Consider the following 22,673-nt stretch of genomic DNA (forward strand, 5'->3'; position numbering starts at 1 on the left):
GCATGAGGATGTCACACTTGGCTTTGCAAAATGTGAGTTTATGTACTTTCTTTATATGCATTGACATTTCTGGGAGAGGTCTGCCTCAAGAAATCAAAGATGAAAAGAGAACAATAGCACAGGCATTAAATTGCCATTGAATTTAAGGCTTTGTGTCTTACCTAGGAAATATTCTAATTCTGTAAGACAGTTGCACTGTATTGTCTTATGAGAAATCACGTTGACTGAAATTATAAAAACCACAGAAGGGCAGCAAATGAGATTCCATTACAAAAGAACTAAGAGTGGGTCCTAAGCCAGTTCTTGTGGCATAGTCTACCTTAGACACATCTGAGTAATAAAATATTCCCTAATACACTTTGGCAACTTATGTTCTTTCACAACTTCAAGAAATTACTGACCAGTATCTTTGTCACTGGTGTTAATTTATAATTTTTTTAGAATTTGAGGGGAATTTAAAATATCTATATAAATGAAATATTGAAAAAATACCTAGTAATATGAAATCTGTCCTGAATGTGATGTAATAAAGGATATTTCAATCAATGAAGTCAGAACTATGTCTTTCACGTCTATGTAATATTCTAAATGTTCTTTCTGGAGATTGTCATTCAATATTTGTATTTGGGAGTGGTATCTATCTCTCTCCTGAGATTATCACCACAGAGATCCATGTCTGATAATAAGTTCAGTTCCACAAATTTCTGCTATGAGAAAGTCAGGATGTTCCAAAGAAAACTGAGCTCTGAAAGAATGAGACAGACATTTTTAGTGAGGTTCATATAAATAAGAAGAAACATCTTCTGCACCTGATTCCACCAGAGAGCATTTCATGCCATGTTAAACACTGAAATGTGTTTCATGAAAGACACACCAAGTTTGTGTCTTCAGCCTTAAATTAACAATCTTAAATTGTTACCAACAGCTGGAGAAAAATGTGTCATAGCTGGACAAAAAAATCCATTTCAAATACATTGTCATCAGACCATTATGACAATTTGGAAAACAACTTCAGAACCATTGGAATGATGGTGAAAATCTGACAGTAAATGTAAGAATGTAGCCCTTCCCAAACACATTAATCCCCAAGGAGCAGCGTTGTCAGGACATTTTCTGGCTGGGGTTGTTGTCTTCTGTAGCTACTCTGGCACACAACAGATGCTCTCAGATACTAAATAAATACACATAAATAAATCAAGTCATTGTGACAAACATTATTAATGATACCACAGTAATATGCTTGTCACAAAAACAGCAGAATTGCCCTACACTGGCATATTCCAAATTCTTATTCCCATCCTGCTACAGCATTAATGAGATCCTATCTCTATCTGAAATAATGATGTGAAAAAGGTTTTAAAAATCATCATACAGACCTTCAAGTTGAACAACTCATGTTGTTGGGTGGAACAAACATTCAGCTGGCAGCCCCAGCAGGTATGAATCTTCAGAAAGAGAATTAAATTACTCTCTGAAGATGTCCTTCTCCTTCACATTCCATTTGCAGATAACCTGTCACCCAAACTCTCCTGTTCCCATTCATCTTCCCTTGCAGTTGCAAGCACTGTAACACCACTTTGCAGTGTCCATGGCATGGCATCTTCTGCAGCAGCATCTCAGCACATTTTACAGTTGTTAGGCAATTTAACTTTGAAAAAGTGAATTCTTGAGAAGTGCAGAATCTTAAAAAGACTTTATTTTGCCAAAGGGGAAACTGAGGAACAAACAGGTTAAAAATAGCCTTTTTGCCATAAAGTCGATGATTCACGTCCTTGGCATCAAGAATAATCAAAATGTAGCAAATTGGATTAATTCCTTACAATCTCATACTGCTCTTGCAAAGGAACTGAGAGAAACATCCTTTTATCATAAAACTATTTATTTTATTGCCAATTGAATGGCAATTTTGGATGCCCCATCCCTAGAAGTGTTCAAGGCCAGGTTGGATGGGGCTTGAAGCAACTTGGTCTAGTGGAAGGCGTTCCTGCCCACAACAGGGGGGTTGGAACTGGATGATCTTTAAGGTCTCTTCCAAAACAGACCATTCTATGAATCTATGAACTGTATCTTTGTACAATTTTCAATTCCTATTTTACTCTGGAATAGGTTTGTTTTAGAAGTAATAAGTCATCAATCTGTAGTGAAGGATATTCAAAGAAAAACATTAAATATATGATTAAGAATGTTTTGATGCTGTAGAGCTAGGCTTGTTCAGAAATAAATAAAATACTACTCAAGTAGTCATTTATATTTAGCTACTGTACAAAGAGAGGTTTTTCATACATGTAAAGAGTTTATTCCTATCCTGAGGAAGATCTCAAGTCTAAGAGGTCAATTGAACATTGTTTAATATGTAGTTTTAATTTAAGTATTGTATAATAGATCTTTTCATGACAATAGAAGCTAAAATATTTCATGAGTCAGTTTCTCGAGGAGGCCAGCATTTTCCTAGGTTAAATGTTGCTGCTCTTCTAACATAAAATAATAAATTAATATAATAGCAGGAATCTTAAATGATTGAGCTACTAATTCCAGAATGATAAATACAAGATGGGGGTTTCAATGCTGCTGTAGGCACATACCTGCAGTCTCTGGCTTCTGGAGATGTAGCCTGTTTTGTGCAACCAAGCCTGACAAAAACTTTCTGCTTGAATTTCTTGGAGGAAAATAGAATTATTTAGCTCATTCAGGTTTCCACTCCTGTGGTTTCTAAGATCTATTGCAGGACCAAGGACATCATACATGGCAGCAGGGAACACAATTCACTGCACCCGAGTTAATGCCAGCCAAGGACAGGGTCAGGGGCATCATATCAACATAGCACAATAATCCCATATAACACAGGTACTTATTTAAACAAACTCCATTGGCCTGGACATATTTCCTTGGAGATCTAAGATGCCTGAATCACGCAGGTGTGTTCCTCTGTGGGACAGCCTGAGGCGTTCCAACAGCACGGTGACAACAGCACTTTGGAGAGCATGTAGCTTCCTTCTCAACAGATTCCAGTCGTATTAACCTCCATCAGTGATCATTCTTCAGCCTTGACTCCAGTCCTGTGTTCCTTCACAAAGAACATCTTACACCAAAGAGGAAGGATGATGTGCTGAAGCTGCTTCCAAAGAGTGGTTCCTGGCCCAGGCTTACCTTTGGATCATGCAAGGCAATTGTCTGGGAGATGAATTGTCATGGTCCAAGACTGTGCTACTGTGCACTGCTGTGCTACTTGTCTTTCAGAACATGCAGTACACATCCCCTCCTCTGCTCTGGGCTTGCCCTGGCAACCTTGCAGTTCTAGTAGAGATGCAGCCATAGTGAACACGGTTTTGAAGGGGATGAACCTGGGCTACATAATTCTGACTGTCAGCAGGACTCATTATTCCAGTGCTGGAGTTGGATCACATGGTTGTCAGGTCAGAAAAAGCTCAACTCTGCTTCCAAAATAACATGCAAATTCATCATAACCCAAAGCACTGTATAATCAGATCCTCATGCTATAGGAAACAGCATGTTCCAGAAGTCCCTGGGAGGCTGTACATAGGAAACAACATGTTCCAGAACTGCCTGTGAGATTATGCAGGGCTGGAACAAAAGTGCAATTGTTTGTAATCCGCAGAATTTTACCCCATGTACAGTTATGCATTTGGGCAGACCAAATCAAGAAACTGCTGCTGATCAAAATCTCTCTGACATCTGCAGGAGCGCTTTTACAAGACTAAGTTGTGAACTGTATCCCAAGTCCTTCATGCTGCTGTATCATGGACATACCTGTGTGATTGCAAAGTTTGAATAGGTGCAGGGGAGCTACAGGGGCGCCTTCTGTGAGAAGTTGCCAGAAGCTTCCCCCATGTCTAGTGGAGCCAATGCCAAGCAGCTCCAAGACAGATGTGCTGCTGATCACGGCTGGACCTATTAGAAATGGTGGTAATGCCTCTGATATAATGTATTTAAGAACAATTTTTTAAGAAGTTACTGCACAGATGTAACTGTGGCCAGGGCAGAGCAGGGTGAGAACACTGGGAGAGGGTCAGCCCTGCAGATCCCAAGTGCAGAAGGAGGGGCAGGAGGTGCTCCAGGCACTGGAGCTGAGGTTCCCCTGCAGCCCATGATGAAGCAGCTGTGCCCCTGGAGATCCACAGGGGTGCAGAGATCCACCTGCAGCCCATGGAGGAGCCCACGCTGGAGCAGGTGGGTGCCTGGAGGAGGCTGTGACCCCATGGGAGGCCCCTGGGGAGAGGAGCCCATGCTGGAGCAGCCTGTCCTTGAAGGGCTGCAGCCCGGGGAAGAGTGACCCACATGGCAGCAGTTTGAGCAGGACTGCTGCTCATGAGATGGACTCACACTGGAGAGTTCATGGAGAACTGTCTCCCACGGGAGAGACCCACGGTGCAGCAGGGGAGTGACTCCCCTCCCTGAGCAGCGGGTGAAGCCATTGAACTGACTGTGACCCCCATATTCCCGTTCTCCCTGAGCCACTGTGGGAGGAAGTAGAGCTGGGAAGAAGGGAGCGGTGAGGGGAAGGTGTTTTCATGGTTTATTTTACGACTCATTATCCTGCTCTGATTTTCTTAACAATAATTTCAATTAATATCTCTAATTTAAGTCTGTTTTGCCTGTGATGGCATTTGGTGAGTGATCTCTCTTGGTCACCTCAACCCATGAACCCCTCATTATGTTTTTTCTCCCCTGCTCAGCTGAAGAGGGGAGTGATAAACTTCAGTGGGGGCTCTGACCACTCAAAATAAGAAAAACCCCAAAAATAAGGACATTTTGCCAAGAGACTGCAAAATGGTCCTAGTTCATCTAAGTGTACACTAAAATTAAGATGCTTTCTTTGGTATCAGTGCAAAGTGATTTGCTGGATTGGGACCTTAAGGAAGACCAAGGTTATACCCAGCATTTTTAGGTCAGTTCACAGGACTTAAATATATTCTGGTTTTAGATGAAGGATGTGGGATTTTCAATCTTATGAGCATTGCTTCGAGGTATTCTGCATTGAAAGATGAAATTTTAGAGGCTTCTCTGTTTCATATTATCATCATATTTATCTCTTAAAGCAAAAGCTTTACACATTTGATACATTTGAAACAGCTTACAATGTGTATGCATGAGTAAAATAACCTCACCATTATTCTTTTAATCAATCACAGAAGACACTGCAATTACAAATCTATGTTTTTAACATAAGGTACCACATGTTCAAAGTATTTCACAAACAGTTTATAAAAATCCAGTACAAAATCATTATGAATGAAAAAGTTTTTCAGCTAAAACTTTTACAAGGATTAAAAAAATTATGAGTGGCCCATATGCTATTCTGGAAGCAGATCCTCTCCTAGTTCTTCATCAGCAAAATCATCTTCCTCTGTTCTTTTTCTTGCTGCTGTTTTTGGTCTTTCTGGTTGCGGGCCAAGTGGATCTGCGTAGGAGGCATCTAGGGTTTAAATAAATACATGGGAAACAGTTACAAACTATTTTAGCTTTAACTTTAGCTGGTTTTAAACATACAAAATCAAACACAAGATTAGGATTTAGCAGTACACATCTGTGTCTTTGAAATGCAGACAAGAAAGAGCATATGAACGCTGAAGGAGAACAAAACACTGCATTCAGGAACAGAGGCAGGGCACAAGAGCAAAGTTCCTGAGTTCTACTGATGGAAGTCTTTTGTTGTTTTTTTTTTAAATAAATTTCTCTTATTATACTACAGTGGGAAAAAGACTTTAGAAACATGCAAGGAACAGCAAGACTGATGACTTGTTTGAGGAATGGCTTTTTAGAAAGTACTACATTTGATATGGATTTGGAACGCCTTTGAAAATTCAGTCCTATTGAAGAACCTATGACTGCAGAATGGCAAGAACTGACTTAAAGGGTGCAGCAGACAGATATCAAAAGTTATATTAACATGGGCCACATTTCTTAATATTTACAATTACTTTATAGTGAGCTCTGAACAATGAAGCAAAAGCCTCATTTTCATGGGAAAATATCTCCCCAGTTATCTGATTTTACATACTCTTCCAACAACTTTTTTTTTTTTTCCTTTCTCCTTATTTCTCCTCTCCCTGAGGACTATGAAAGTAAAAAAGGTGTAAGATGTCCACTTGCCTATTTCTTTACTGCTGCTGCTTTCATAGGGTTCACTTGCTCCAGGCAGAGCTTTTAGTTTGGCACTCAGTCTTTCGCATTTGGTACCACCACTATCTGGGGAACAGAAAAAAAAAATACAAATAACATGCTGTTATGTTCTGTGAAACCACAATGCAAGAAAAACATCAATTCAGCTACTACTATCTGTCAAACTAGACTTGGAAGAAACCATCTTTTCATGACAGACACAGTACTCATTTGTAATAGTGGTCTTTAAAACACAGCAGACACTGTGTGCACACAAGCGTGTGTTAATGTTTTTTAAAAAGTATATACAGCCTTACAACTTTGGAGTAAACACATTAAAATATTTCTGCTTCGAATGCTGACATTTCAGTTGCTTATAAATTACAGTCACATTATGGAGTTAAAATAAGCATGGTAAACATAAACACTGTCACAATGTACACAGGACATTTCCTATGTTTGTGTGCTTACTAATACATCAGTGTGATCCACCTGCTCAATACTGTCAAGGTTAAATGCAACACTAAGTTTGCTTTTAATTAGAAGAGTATATTTGCCATGTGCTGTCTGCGTGGCAGGCAGGCAAAGCTCATGTGTACAGACCATGCTGGCCCTGCACCTCGCTGTAAACACTGTGCTGGCAGCTCAGTTTGCAGCAGGGCCCCAAGGAATGTGTCGGCTCCAAGGGCTGCCTCCTGCCCAGACAACATCAGATTAACATTCTCCTGCCACAGCAGTATTCCAGACACTTTAAATATTCTGTTCACCTCTGAATCTCTTTTTCACATTCATGGCAAGCTTTCAATCTCATCTGCTACAACAAATTTTTATGCAATATTTTTTTCTCCTGGGAGAAAACATTTTGAATTTGACTTGGTGTATTTACAAGGCAGGATGTGCAGCCAAATAGAGACATGTTCATTTACAACACCAAACAATGTGGGAAATAAAAGTCTTCCATCTGTAAGGAGGAAAAATAGGTTTCATTCAGTAAACATTAATTACAAAATCTGGACTTGGCAACACATTTCCATTGTCTTAATTACTACAAGTGTTATTTTAATAGATATTATTATAATTAAAAGGAAAAAAAAAACCCGAACCCCCAAAAATTCTACCAAGGTGACAAACCTTTATTTCTCTATGAATATTACCACAGACCTCTGTTTGCTTAGCCCTATTTAGGAAAACATCTCTGCTCCAAGAAACATCTAATACATACAGTCACGTTTCATTACAGTTGAAATTTCAAAGCAAGGAATATGTATTTTCATGTACAAACACTTCCCTTAGACTGATTCTCACTGACAGGTTTCATGAAAGAGGTGAATACTTGAAGGATTTGAAGAAACTGGGAGGAAACAATGAGTTTTCCTGGAGAGGAACTCAACCAAAGGACTGTTACATTACAGAAGGACCTCCCCTTGACTTCAGTTGGCTCTGGACAGGCCTGTGCAACAAGGAGATGAGAGTTGGGCCTCAAAGATGGTGTGGATGAAAATATTTTGAGGGAAATACAAATAATCAATGAGAAAAAGAGCAGGATAGAAATAGGCACAGTCTTGCATAATGGAAAACAAGTAATTTTTAAGATGATAAATGAAGTTACAAGGAGCAGTAAAGAGATGCAAAGACAGGAACAGTACAGTAGACTACACTAGGGGAAGACTGAACTAGTCAAAGAGACTCCACAGGTTTAATTGGTTTGTCCCAGAAAAGAAGAACTGCATGTAATGAAAATAAAAGAGGAGGAAAATGGGATAACAAATGTTTTCAACTGCGAAGGAGGAAAACACATGGGTGTTTGTGATACTACCAGAGGAAGGTGAAAGACTATATAAAGTGAAAGAAGGAAAATAAAGATGGTAGACAAACCAAACTGTGTGGGATCATCATAATACTCACTAGTTACCTGCACATCTTACTGCCCTAAAAAGATACAATTGAAAACAGAGGCTTCTTTAGATTCTTTAGATGTTCTGGGATCCTTAAGTCTTATTAGGTACATTTAAAAGTAATTTACTGAAAACTTCTCAGGTAGATCAGCAAAGTAACACTGCTCATCCTACTTCTGTAGGAGCATTATATCTAGCAAGAGTGGAGGGAAGGTTAACAACCCTTCTGGTTAGTTCTTCACATTTAGCTTTAATTAGGCTAATATGCAAATCCACATCAATTCTCTGGACTGCAATATGCTCTGAGCACACCTAAAGATGAGGAAGAGGAGTACCTTTCATTTTAAAGTGCACCCAGAAGAAAGTAAGAGGTGCTTGACATCATCTGCATTACATGGATATGTCAGACAGAAGCTCAGGAAGTGGGAGGTCTGGCTTCAATGATTTCTTTAACCTGAGCAAGTTCAAACCCACAGCTCCAGCTGAATGTCCTAACTGTTGAGCCATTTGGGATAAGCTTTGCTTGACACTTGCCATGGGATAAGGGTTTGGATGCTAATATTGCAGCTATTAAAAATTTTGTTGACCATATAACACGATCTGCCAGAAGTCTAAATCTCATCTTCAGTATACATTCACATGTAACTTGGCAATGTTAAGGAATATAAGCTTGCAATATAGACTTCAGGATTTTGGTATCCTACAGTGAAGAGAACTTCAGAGAAGGAGTTGTTTTTAAAGCATTTTTGTCAAAGACACGCATACTTTTGGGAGTCAAGTTTTACAATTTCTATTCATCATTCCTTGCTGCTCTCACCCCATCTAGAAAATTATTCTATATACATTTATATATATTTTGAATTATGGGAATGAAACCAACTTTCATTAAAGTAATACGGAGAAGAAAACAAAGTTAACAGTGCATCTCTGGATGAAAAGCTTCATTTGTAGTTTTTCTCTACTAAAAGCACAGCTTTGAGTGTTGACATCTGTCTGATTGCACCTACAATCAGAGGACTACAGGTAGATATTTCTGAAACTGCAAATTAATTCTCTCTGTATTACTGTATTAACTGTACAAACACCTGCTCCTAATTCAAAGCAGCTGTTGAATAATGGAAGACCACCACTAAACTAAATTGCTCTCTGTATCTAAGGAAACCTTCACTGCAACAATATCTGCAGTCCTTATTTATTAACTTATTGGGCTTTTACCACATAAACTATTACTGTAGTTCATGTGGAGGCCATCCCCACTGTACTCACTTTGGGGTGACAATGTGGACGCCTACACAAGAACTGACCGCAGGAACACGGCTCCAGATTTCAGTTGAAAAAGCAACAGGAATTGATTAAACAGAGCTGGTCAATATATTTTTAAAATCTGATTTATAAATGCATTTACTCTGTAAAATCATTATACTTGAGATTTGGATTATCATGTTGACATTACCTTTCCCTTGCAGTCTGTGTTCAACAGCCTTTACTGACGACTATGCACACTAAGACAAAAATAATACACTCTGCATGCCGATATCTTTTACAGTGCATTCCTTCCTCTCATCTGTTTAAAAGTCATGGTCATATTATTATATTTAGGATAATTAAATTATTCTATTAAATTGTTTCATTCATTTAGATTTGTTCAATGTCTTACATAAACTGATTTGAACTAATTTCTTCACAGAGAATTTGGATGGGAATAAAAAAAGAATCAAAATATAAAATCTAATTTTAAAAAATGGCCAATTTTAAATGGCAGAACAATGAATAATGCAACATACTGCAAAAATAATCCTATTTTTTTAGTAGTCCTACTTTAAGTAGTGATAGCTAGCAAAAAAGAGTCTCAATTTTTTTATGTGTTTCTGTACTTCCTGTGTCATGATACCTGTGTGTACTTCAAGCCTAAAAATCCATTGTATTTGTATTTATTTTTTAGGGGAATTTTTAGGGGAATAGTTGCAATTACAGGAATGAGACTACTGCATTGGAAATTCCTCCAGTGTCACAAAGGACATAAATTAGAAATTTTAGTACTATTTTACTCATCAAGAAAAGACATCAAAGGGTAAGACTGCTTAGTAATCTACCTCCTCTGAAAAATGTTTATGTAACAAAGAGCACAGTGGGTGGGCTAACGCTCCACTAAATCCAGAATGTGTCTTAAGTGCAGCTCTGTGTATCTTTCATATTTGGGATGAAGACACCATCTTTGGAGAAGAATGGGCATTGGTTTGAGCAAAGAGAAGAGTAAGTTCAGTACAGAAGGCAGAATAATATATTAAAACTATGAAACAGCATGGGAAGTAGATGCAATTTACAACTTTGCTGCTGTTCCTTTTGATTTGAAATTCTGTTGAATGAAAATGGTTTGTGGTATGTCAGTTCAGCTAACGCCTTAGTTCAGAGCAGAAAGCAGATTAAGACATTCTCTTCATTTCAACAGATTTCCCCTTCCCCATTAATTAAGAAAACTTTTTTCTATTTTGCACGCACAGCCAATGGAACCATCCCACTATGACTTGTAATTAATGAGGCATCAACAGGCACACAAAGCCTAGCAAATATAAATGATTGTCGTGTCCTGGCTGCAGGGTAACAAGAAAATCTCTTGTCTTTATCACAGTCAGGATTACCTGGAATGCCTACAGCTCTAACATCTAAAACATATTTCTGTAATACATAAGGAGATCCCTCCGGGAGGGTGTTTGAATATGGGAAATCTTTGGGGATGGTCAAACTGACACAGTCACCAGTGAAATGAAAAAGGGAAAAGACACCTAAATTATTCCCATGTGGTTTATTTTCCAAATTCATCCTGACAGGCCTAGGTAACAAGGAGAATGTAAAGTACTCAGCCTTTCATCTATTGAATTCAACACTGCTTCTTTGGGCTCCTGTCCAAGACTGCATGGCTCCTCTCATCCAGCACAAAACTCCCCATTCAGAGAGCTGGGCAAATGCAGAAACCAAGTAAACACTGCCATGGGAATGGATTCCTTTACGTTATACTTTGCCTTATCTACACATATAAAGGCATGATGCTATTAAACAGGAAAAATCCCTTATGGCAGTAAAAGCCACAGTGCATCAGCTGCTAAATTCTGAAGATTACAATCCTGTATTTGGAAAACACAAAAAAGTGAGTATGAAAACAAGAAAAGATTACTGGAAAGAAAATCTTGGAGAACTGCCTAAACTCAGATGTACTGTTATCTCCATTCAGGATTTCATGGTGTTGTGGTTTGGGGTTGTTTTTCTCCTTTTTTAAATTAAAAATAATAATTTTAACAGGACTGTATCAATGTAATTTGCTTCCAACATAACCCAAGTAAGATTGAAAACCATAAATCTGGTAATTGTGGGGAGAATAAAATATCACTTTTTATAAGTGAGTGACAAATGTGTTCAATTTTGGGTAGGGATTTTAGATTTAATGTTTATCTTTCTCTCAAGACAAGAGCAGACTTCAACAGATATTGACAAAAACATCAGTTTTCTTGGTCTCTCTGTTTCCATTCTGTCTACCATCCATGCACAGACCAATCACATTGCTGAAACTGTCCTTTGGTGCATTTCATATACCTTGTATTTTAATTTATATTGGCAAAGTACTGGATGCTCTATGAAGTACAAACCTTGTTGCCATAGTTCTCTTTCTTCTTAGCTTCCTCTTTAAAAGCAATTTTTGATCATATTTACTAAAACAAGGAAACCTGGATTATTAATACTCTAAATATAAATAACTATATAGGGACAAAGTACTTGTAGAGAAAAACAATCACTTAGGAATGCTAACAAGTACAGGGACAGTGAGCTGGTAAGAGGAAAGAAAGAAAACAGGCATCATACCTAAAATATTTGGAATGCATAAGACTTCAGTGAGCTAGTAAGTACTTTAATTTAGCTAGTAAGTACTAAACTGAGGAGGATTCCATGCTTCGCTGGGTTCAGTAATGATGGCAAATCCCTCATACAGTGTAGGAAAATGATCCCTTTTGGTCTTGGCAACACCACTGGAAAAGACTAACCTTAAAATGTATACAAATGTGGGTTTTTTTCTTTCCTTTTGAAATCATTAATTTATCAAAAGCACACTAATATTATGAAATAAAATAGCCCATGTTTATACTTCAAACATGTCTTCACACAGGCCATGCACAGAAATTTATGAAACTACAAATTACACCTCATAACCCAGGTGAACAAAGTCAAGCATTGGACAAAATAAAATGTTTGGGTGCTCCTCTTAGTCATCCTCAGTACAATGTGGAGAAAATACAACACAGTCCTTAACATCTGATGCTGTGAGTGTCCCATTTCTTTACTTGATAAGGCTCCCCAGAGCCAACATTACCAGTTAAAATGTGCCCAGTGCCTTTGACTCATTCCAAAAATACATATAAGTAGTACAGCTTACCACAACTTTTAATTAAGAATCCCAGCAGGAAGTTAACTCTAGGCTCAGTACAGGACCTTCTTTGTACCTCTGCTTGTTTGCCGAGTCATTTCCAGAAAGGCTGGATCTTTGGCACTGAATTTGTATAATGGAGACTTCTCAAACATGCTCTTATACAAACTTGTCCCAAACTCTGTTTTTTCTACTCTTTCATATATTTGACACAATATCTTGAACTCAACAATCTAAGAATTACTGATAGGGAAAATTCTAGGTCAATGCTGATCCTTCTTAACCTTTCATCCTCTTCCTTATCTCTTTAAAATTAAAAAAAAAAAAAAGAAAAAGGAGATTACAACTTTCCATAGATACTTCTATGGAAGTTGGATTTCTATATGGGTTTCTACTTTAAAAGAAATACTGACAAACTGGTACTTTGGGGAATTTATGTTATCTTAGCATCCTTTCATCGTGAGCCTTATGTATATCTTCTTTTGCTGAGTAACTGACTCTCTCCCTCCTGAAACATACCCCTTTTTCCCTAATGAGGGTGGGGATAATTACAGAATAGCACTGGAAGAAAAGAGAGCCTTTGTACCACTTCCCTACACACCTGATGTGAAGTTTTGCACAGCTGTAAATACCCCTGCCTGCTACCAATGCTGCTCTTCATTTCTACTTGTTGTATACCGAAGTGGATTCCACTTTATGACAGAGAACAGGCACCAATCTTGTCTCACACTGCTGTTTATTTGGCACCTCCAGCTGGCTGCCTGATCACAGGGTTTATGTAACAAAGGAGAGCCCAGAAAATCTCCATCCTCTTCCATATCACTCTGTTAGTTAAATAAAGAATATCTTTGGCCTGAGGCCCAGAATAGGTAAAATTCAATCCTAGGTGAATGGTTGTTTCTTCCACACATCAAGAAATTATTTAAAAGCTTCTCTAGTGAAACTACTGAGGTGAGAAAGGAATGAGATCTCTGTCAAGCACCTAACACTCACTCTTAACCTTCAGAAAATCCATGGAAGCAGTCTTCGTAAATATAACAGCATTCTAAAGTCATCTTCAGATTACATTAGTAATTGCCATGACTTTTCATGACCCTATAGAATTTGCATATATCTGCTATGTAGGTGGAGAAATAAAATTACCAAATAAGAAAAAAAACCCATAAATTATTTCTCTGTAAAAGGAAGGGAAGAGAGGCAAGAATTCATAGGGAATATCTTGTAAGGAAACCCATTGATATCAAGATAAACCAAAAGCAGGATACAAACAAACCATTTTTGGTCAAAATATGGATATTTTATTTTATTTTATTTATTTTTTTATTTTTTAATTTTTTTTTGGTAGGTGGCTGAAGTAGCCTGAAGTCTGCTAGTTTCCTATGGATTTAATAATGGGAGGGAAAAAGCATTAGCCCTGCAATATGCAGGCTACCTAGTGCAGAAAAGACAGAACAGGGCAGTTTCCTGACTTACATTGAAAGAGTTTATATTTGTGGAAATCAGCACTGCAAATCTACAGAAGCAGGAAGACTGAATAGCCAGAGAGTGAGCTTTCTTGTAGGGAAACTCCAGAACTTCAGTTCTGCTATACAGAGAAAAGGGGAAGAATGAGCTCAGATAGGAAAGAGTATGTTATCCTTATTACAGAGTTGGCTGCACAGAACAATCTGCTGAACTTGTAACAAACACCTAACATTGCAGATTACACAGTGGCCACAAAATTCCCTTTCCTTCATGTTAGATAAAGAAACAATGAATTCCTATTTCCCATGACTTATGTGTTCTGGTTTGTTATAATAAATGATTCCTTCTAGTAAATATTCCAAAGTTAAAAATGTTCAAATACCAAGTTAATGGGATAAAAGCACTCAAGTCCACAGTACTGAAAACAATCAGAAATTTAGCTTTAGGAATAAACTAAGATCTGTATATAAAACACAAATGTTGGACCAAATCCATGCTGTACAATACAACTGTACCAGCTGTGATTTCATAGAGCAATGAGAAAAATCAAAAAGTATGAAACAAAATTTGTGAAGTACTTACATATTACTCAGTGCATATTTGCATGCATTTCAGGATGAAAGGAGGCTTTACAAACACCTTCAGAAAATCTGTTTTCTTCAGGATCCTGTCAAAACTGATATTTAAACAGAGGCCCTGACTACTTACCACCACTTCCTTCTCTGCGGCTACGTGCACTGCCATCTCTGCCAGATTTAATGCGCTGCAGAACAGTGGAAAAGGTTTGAAAAGAACAGAACAAAAAAACCCATTTAGTAATATCTATTAGAGAAAATTATTGAAAATTTAACTCAGTTTATTAATAAAACAGTAGAAGAATGTTAAACTAGACTTACTATGCTGTAACTACTAAAGCTTGTTTCTCAACACACAAAATTGTCCTTAAAATCAGGGTTAAATCCAATGTTGGCATAAAACAAGAGTTCTGTGAAATTCAAATAAACTACATCAAAAATTATTTTTCTTCAGATAGAATTTATACAAGGAATGTGCATAAAAATAGTTCAGATGTTTCTTTGTAAAATACAGCTGAAAAAACAGGCAACACGGCTCTCCTTACCTGAGTTCAAAGTAGCCTCTGCCCATTAACATCTTGTAAATCCCACAAGCATTTTATTATTGTAAAGACTCAAAAGGAAGAAGTGGGGGAATCTATAAAAAGAACTATTCACCCTATGGATCTTGGATTTTGAATTTTTGGCACAGAAATGTATTTCACAGCAAAATTTAATTTGCTGTTGCGTGTTAAATGCAAGATAAAGGTGAAGGAAAATACTTTAAAAGCTATGTTTAAAAAGTCAGTTCTCTTGCATAAGGGAAGGTACCATAAACATCTCCCAGCTGTGTTTTTTTTGAGTGTTATTTGAAAACTTTAACAGTTTATCAAAGCAATACCTTCATATGACATGGCAGACAGATCTTCTGGTAAAACACTGAATTTCTTATGCATACATCTTGTCAGTTATAAGAAGGGACACCTCAGTTGAAGGACTTTTTGATAGGTAGGTACAAAACTTGATGTTTAAAGCACTCAGCTATTAATAAAGTATCTCTGCATCTTATTTCAAAATATGAATTCAGGATCTGATTAACACATCATGTCTTCAGGTAAATTACTGTAACTTCACTCATTTTTCACCAGAAAAATATCATGAAGTCTGGCAAAGTTGGAATGATACCAAAGAAGTGAAAGAACTTCCAAGATTCATGCCAACAGAAAAAGGAAGAACTTTTAAATCAAAACCCACAGGAGTCAGACAGGAAAGCATTGAGCCTAGTGTGAAACCAGGACTGGTCTTGGAGCAATTCAGTCTGGGACCAGATTTTCTCACACTTTTATATTTGTTTTGGGAAATCCTCAAGTCTAAAATATGTTCTCTGAATTTTGGATTATATATCCTTTTCACAGCCCAGTGAAGTAGCATATATATCAATCCTTCAGGAAGTCTATCCAGACTCTCCAGCTGTTGAATGACTGACAGCAAGTCTGACAGCAGAAGCTGAGCTTCAGTCTGCCCAAGGGAAGCAATCCCTATGTGATAGTGCCCTCTTGGCATTCACATCCCAGGACTTTCCTCCCAAAATATTACGTAAGAACTACAGCTTAAACATATGAATAACTCCTGTAAAATTCCAAGTGAGTAGTTTGTAAGTAATCCCACACTAAAAGCAGACATTCAAAATAGGTTTCCACCCTAAAAATGCTTTTTTCTCCCATGACTGCAAAAGACATTTAGGATGGTTAGCCCAGATGTGGATGCCTGAAGGCAAAGGCAGTAAGGCCCCTCCAGCATTTGCACCTCTCATCACTGCTTCTCACCACACCCCACGAGCCCCGTTCTCAGTCATTAAGCTCACTTAATGGAAATAAATAGTAATGTGTGTACACAGCAGTGCCAAGGAGGCTCTGTGAACTTTTACACTATTACCTGTCTTCTTCAGAGTGAAACATGAAAAAGGAAGACTAATGCAGTAAAAAAAAACCCAGGCAAACAAACAAAACCAAAAACACCAACCCCCCTCCCACCATCCCTCCCACCAAACGTTCCAACATATGAAGGTTGCAGTAAAAATTAAATGCTGTGAGAAGCAGGGAGAAAAATTTCTACAGGGAATGAACTCCACAGATGTTCCCAGATTCTTGGCTGGAAGTATTTAACAACTTATCCATATTTGAGAGCTGAGGGAAATAAGTACTCCAGAATATTTATTTTGGTATAAACTCCATGTGGATATACTTATTCTGGAAAAACAATGCCAAAATAGAAAATTTTGATAAATTTCTACAGGAAGACAAAGTCTGTGTGCAGACTGTGAAATGCAGGTATACTACACTAGCATTTTACCTATTTTGTCTTTACTGGGTGCAATTGAGAAGTCAAGGGCTAGTCTAAAATTTGGAGCAGGAATTGAATTGTATCTGGTACTGCTAACTGAAACCAGTATTCCTATTGGAAACTTAGATGGTGAAATATTAAAATTTGGTAATTTTAGAACTAGAAAATAGTTTATGACTGTATGGTCATGGATGACAGAAGGAACTTTGGAAAAAAATATTCTAGTAGTTTCCAAAGCCAGATGGCAGAGAGAAGACTAAAAATCACACACACACACACCCCCAACCAAGAAACAAACAAAAAAAACCTTCCCAAACCCAAAACCAGAGGATGGGAACCCAGATGTAACATCAATAGCAAAAGAAGGATCTGCAGGGCTATTGTTTGCAAGAGAGCACTGATGCAAAGATGTGATGTAGTCACTCTACTATTAATGCAGGACAGCTGCATACTGAATCACAGCATGTCCTGAAACATCTTTTCTTAGAGTCTTTGCTCCTTTACCAACTTCACCAGTGTTCATTTTTAAGAAAACTGTGTCAGTGGGTTCCCTGGGGGCAGAAGTTATTCCTTTCCTCTGGGAGGAACGTGGAAAGTTTTCACTGTGGCAGAGGAGAAAGCCAGAAGAAGGAGATGGGAGCATGTCCCACCAAGACAAGCAGCTGCAAGAAGGAGCAGAAAGCAACTTATCAGACTTCAGAGGTTCTGAAGAGAGTATATTTGGAACCACAGGGGCAGAATTTTGCTGCCATTCAGAGCTTACTCAGGCTGGAAATACTGGCCTGTTTGCAGGGATGAAGCTGACAGAACTGATAATAAACCTGTTTTATTTTTATTATTGACAGTAGTTTTTAGAGGGCAGAAAGGCAAGAGGAGTGTTTGTGTGGGTTTGTTTGGGTTTTTTGAACTTACTGCATTTCATCTGCTTAAATGAAAATTGGTTTAGCTTAAATTACAATACAATCAGGCTTATTCAAAAGGCCGAATTAATTATTTTTCTGGGTAACACACTAGAGGAAATATTTGAGCAGATCTACCTTAAAGCTTTGACTAATTAAAAGTGCCATCATAGACACTTATCTGTTCTAGACAGGTCTACTCTACTCTGTTCTCTTGAGACCTCAGAGTTGTGTGTCCAGTTCTGGAGTACCAAGTGTAAGGACATGGACCTATTGGAGAAGGCCCAGAGGCCATGAAGACGAAAAGAAAGCTGAAGCACTTCTCCAGTAAAGACAGGCTGAGAGGGTTGAAGTTGTTCAGCTGGAGAAGAGCAGACTCTGGGTAAATATTGATTGAAATATTGGAAAAATTGAAATTGTGGCCTTTCAATACTTAAACTGGTCTTAAAAGAAAGATGGGGACAGACTTTTTACTAAGGCTTGTGATGACAGGACAAGGAGAAATGGCTTTAAACTGAAAAAAGGTAGAGGACAAAAAAATGCATCGAGGATGGTGGGACACTGAACAGGTTTCCCACAGAAGCTGTGGCTGCCCATCCTGGAAATGTTCAAAGTCAGGTTTGATGGAGCTTTGAACAACCTGATAGTGGAAGGTTTCCATGCCCACAGCAGGGGGTTGAAACCAGGTAATCTTTAAATGTTCCTTTCAACCTAAACCATTCCATGACCCTGCTCTGCAAGGTTGCTGCTGTGACAGGATAGAGTGGACAGACTCCTGAACAGGAATATTGAAATGCAAGACACAGAGGGAGCTTCCCACATCACGGCTGAATTATGATCACTGTTAAAGTCTGAACAGACTAAACCAACTGTGCAATAACTTGTGCAACCAGGAGTCTGTGTTAGATCCCACTGATACTTTTGTCATTCAGGTATGACTTAATTAATTCCCTTAACACAAAGAAGTCAGAATGAAAAGAACCCCATAATTAAAACGTAAGTTTTCTGTTACTAAAATCGTGAGTTACTTGGAGGATTTAAACTTCTAAACATTCTGTCAGTAGCCTTTTCCTCACCAAAAAATATAGAAATGTGTTTGGGAAAGCTCTTGCTTCCCATATGAAATAAAGAGATATGACAATTTTAGGTTTTTTTTAATTGTACTCAAATATTAACTTTATTAAAGAAAAGAAGTGTTTTCCTTAATGTCCTTGACATTTGCCCATCTATAATTAATGCCTTCAGTGTAAGAAAAAGGCCAGAATTATATGCAAGGAAATAGCCTTTCCTTCTCCAGGGACCTCCCTCTCTCTAATAAATTATAAAATAATCCAGTTTTAACTGGTTTTGTTGCTGAGCTTTCTCAAGTAAAGCACTGAGGTACTGAAAGTTACCAGTAAAAAAAGATATGCAACCAAGTTTGTATATCAATGTCTTGAAGTGATAAGAAACCATGCAAAGCCTGTTTAACACACTTCAGTGAATCTCTTAATTGTGAGTTTTGCAGAATAGGAACATTATTCCTGGTCATCTGTTTTGCTTACTGATACAATTATGGGAAGACATGGAGGAATATCAATCCCACTACAGCTGTGGACTGCTTTCTTTTGTCCATTTTCCCAAGTGCTTTGAATTTTACACTTACTGAAAAACCCAGTCAGTACACTTCAGCTAGCCCCTCAAAGTATGATTGTAGCATGAAGCTGGAATCATTCAGTCAGTGTTTCCTCCTGTGAGCTTTATTTTTAGTGTCCTAGTGTTCATACTCAGTGTGTATACTCAGGCTTCCCAGAACTTCAGCAGAAGTAGCTAAAGATGCATGTGCACATCATCTGGCATCAAAGGGGATCAGTAAGTGTTACTAAGAGCAAAGTAAATAAGTTAAGATTTAATGTATCCTAATGTGACTATGTAGCTTTGAGGCAGTTCTCTGGACAAACAAAGCAAGCTTGAATACTTTGCAGTTCAACAGGATGGATAATGCTTTTCAAATAAGCAGCTGTTTTTAATTTTAAAATCTTATTTATCACCAGAATAGCAAGAAAACAATGCACGAGTACACACACACACACACACACACACACACAAACGTGAGCTCACTCTTCTGAACAGAACACAAGTTATGATCTCATACCTTTCACAGCCTGTTACTTTTCCATGGAATTATTTTTCTTTTTAAGTTTAAAAATTGGCACTCACGTGAATAGTTTACTTCTACCTATATAATATGTCAATGCTGCAGTTTTGTACATTAGAAAAAAAGGAGTTCTTCTACATGGACAAATTCTTAGGCTTCCCATCTCTCCCTATAGTTGCATTATTACTTGGCTCATGAATACACTGAAGTATAAAATAAAATCTGGCAAGTAAGTAGGAAAGACGACATTCCACAGACTTATGCGAATTATGCAAGTGGCTCCGGCATTCCCATCATGTCCACACAGTCCAATCTTTCAATAGTATTTAAAAATCACAGAAAATCTGGTGCTCAGAAACTATTCAGACAGATGCAAGACTGACCAGAAATATAAAACTAATCCTCCCAAACCCCCAAAACATAAGCCTCTGTAAACCAGGAAGTTTTATCTCGAAGTATCATAAACATTACTTGAGCTACATCTACATCTGATACACAGATAAACAAACTTACCTGTTCTCTTATTTCTTTTAATTTTTCTGCTTTCTTGAGCTTTGTTATATATTCCTGCACTTCTTTCAGCCCCATGTCTGTGCAGAGACGAACTAAAAATCGAAGGCCTAATTGGAAAGCAAAGCATTGTTAAAAAAGGACTTACAAGCAGGTCAAACTACAAGTGCACCCTGACAGAACTGGACATGCAGAATGGCAAACAGTGCAAATAACTGCAAAGAAGGTAACTCCAGTCCAGTATCACTATACAAGTTGTGATATTTTGCAAGCAATTCAATATTTTCTCTGTGTCTGCATCCATGAACAGTACAAATACCATTGGTATATATGGAAGGCAAAAGGCAGACTAATTAATTTAGCTCAGAACTCTTGACATTTGCAAAATATTTTGGAAGCTGGAAAGCACAGAAACTATACTAAGATGTTACTGAGGAGCTCCAATCAAGAGAAATTTATTGATAACAATTTTGCAAATGCCAAGTGAATCAAAATGGTTTGTTCCTCTGGCTGTGGTTGATTTTTAAAAGAATAATATTTATAGAATTAAAAACCCCAACAAAGCTGACATGAAAATCAACTGTAACTGTATGATTGAACTAAAAGAATCCCTAAGAAACATTCTCCTGAGACACTCCACCAAACTCTGAAAGCACTGCTGGTATACCTATGTGTTTGTTAACATTCCTTTCAAAGAGCTGAAGCAGAAACAAGCAGGACATGATCCATTCACTCCAGACTGCTTTCACAAATATATTACTTCATGTTTTGCTAAGCTAGTTTTCTGCTGGTTTAGGAAGTCCATGATCAGGGAGGGATGAGGAAAGAACCATTGTTTCAGCAGCAGCAAACTTAAATCAATTAATCTCTTGCCTAACTCCTGCCTCCATCTGTGAAATCTATAGAAGCTACATTCAGAAGCATATTTGCATTTCTAAAAATACTAAATGCTCCTCTGAAATATGTGTGACCAACATGAACATATTTTGCTTATAACTTTGAGGAGTCACAGTACTGAATTTCACTTGTGCAAGAGAGTTGTGATTCCTCTATAAAAAAGCAATAAATTTGTTAAAGCAGAACGATATGATTTTAAAATAAAGTACAATGAATGTTCTTCCCACATTGCATCTGAAAGCACAGACTTGTTGGCGACAACCTTGTATTTTGGAATTTGTGAGGCACAGTGTGGGATGGAAGAGAATGTTTACATAACCACTGACAACCCTTATTTTCTACAGGGCTTTTTTTATTTAGAGTACAGGTGTGACTGATTTTGCAAAATATTTTGCTCTTCAAAGTTGTGTTTCCTGTAGTTTACTTGGAAATCCTCAGTGGATTTTTCAGAGACTGGGTGACAAACTACAGTTAAAAACCCAGCAACAAAATCTTACCCTCCACGTTTTTTTTGGAAACCCTGACTTTGATAAAACTTAGCAATTAGATTTTCTCGTATCCAGAAATTTATAGCAGGAGTTTCAACTAGCAGGAATTAGAAGTACAAATACATATCTTTTTCATAAGAAAGATTAAATAAATAACAGTTATAAAATCTAGGATGTATGCACGAGAAAGAACTCATCCAGTGCAACTCAGCTGAAGTTTATTTTCACTGCTCTTCTTCAGCATTACCCTCGTATTTCTTACATCACCCGTCAGTGTTGTCACAAAAAACATGAGCATTCAAATGGATAAAAATGTTCATTAGTGGAAGTATTTTCATATGAAAAATAAATCATGTGATTACTAACGAACCAATTCAAGGTAACCAAGTTTCCTTTGATAGTTACACCATGGAATGAAACAACTTACATTCAACATTCTCTGGGAATTTCCTGTGAATGACTTTGTATTTCTCCAGAGCTTTCTGGTAGTTGCCTGCAAACAAAACAAACATCTCTTATCCACATATTCAAACATAAAAAAGAATACTTGATGAGAAATTGGAACACCTTAACACCAAATCATCTTTTTAGTTTGAGTAAATGATTTAATATTGTAGGACCAAATTTGATAAGACCAAACTTAATGTTCTTTATTAATGGATAGTAAAAATTAAGAACATCTGAAAACAGTCCAAATTACTCTGTAAATAACAGAATTAATGAGGAGGAGGTTCGTGAATTTTGCTTTTCTTTCAGACCTTCTTCTATGACACCATTGTTCCAGTGTCTCACCATGATCACAATAAAGAATTTCTCCCTTATTCCCAGTGTGAGTCTAGCCTTTTTCAGTTTAAAACCATTGCTCCATGACCTGGAACTGCAGACCCCAGCTTGTCTTCATCTTTCCTATAAAACCCTCTTATTATTCTCCAAGCTGAACAACCCCAATGAA

The 22,673-nt window shown here is 37.6% G+C and overlaps 1 protein-coding gene across 3 annotated transcripts in view; it reads right to left on the bottom strand.

Moving 5' to 3' along the window:
• Positions 1–5,017: 5,017 nt before the first annotated feature.
• The window catches only part of IFT88 (intraflagellar transport 88), a 42,269-nt gene continuing 24,613 nt past the window's right edge, over positions 5,018–22,673 (bottom strand). For all 3 annotated transcript variants that reach the window (XM_015642617.1, XM_015642599.1, XM_015642608.3), the window contains 5 exons: positions 22,149–22,214; positions 20,340–20,446; positions 14,602–14,656; positions 6,112–6,207; positions 5,018–5,434 (listed from right to left, as the gene is read on the bottom strand). In XM_015642617.1, coding sequence (XP_015498103.1) covers positions 5,313–5,434; positions 6,112–6,207; positions 14,602–14,656; positions 20,340–20,446; positions 22,149–22,214 — 446 coding nt within the window. In that variant the 3' untranslated portion in view covers positions 5,018–5,312. The remainder of the gene's footprint in view (positions 5,435–6,111; positions 6,208–14,601; positions 14,657–20,339; positions 20,447–22,148; positions 22,215–22,673) is intronic.

The sequence above is a fragment of the Parus major genome, chromosome 1, assembly GCF_001522545.3.
Source record: "Parus major isolate Abel chromosome 1, Parus_major1.1, whole genome shotgun sequence".
Taxonomy (NCBI): Eukaryota; Metazoa; Chordata; class Aves; order Passeriformes; family Paridae; genus Parus; species Parus major.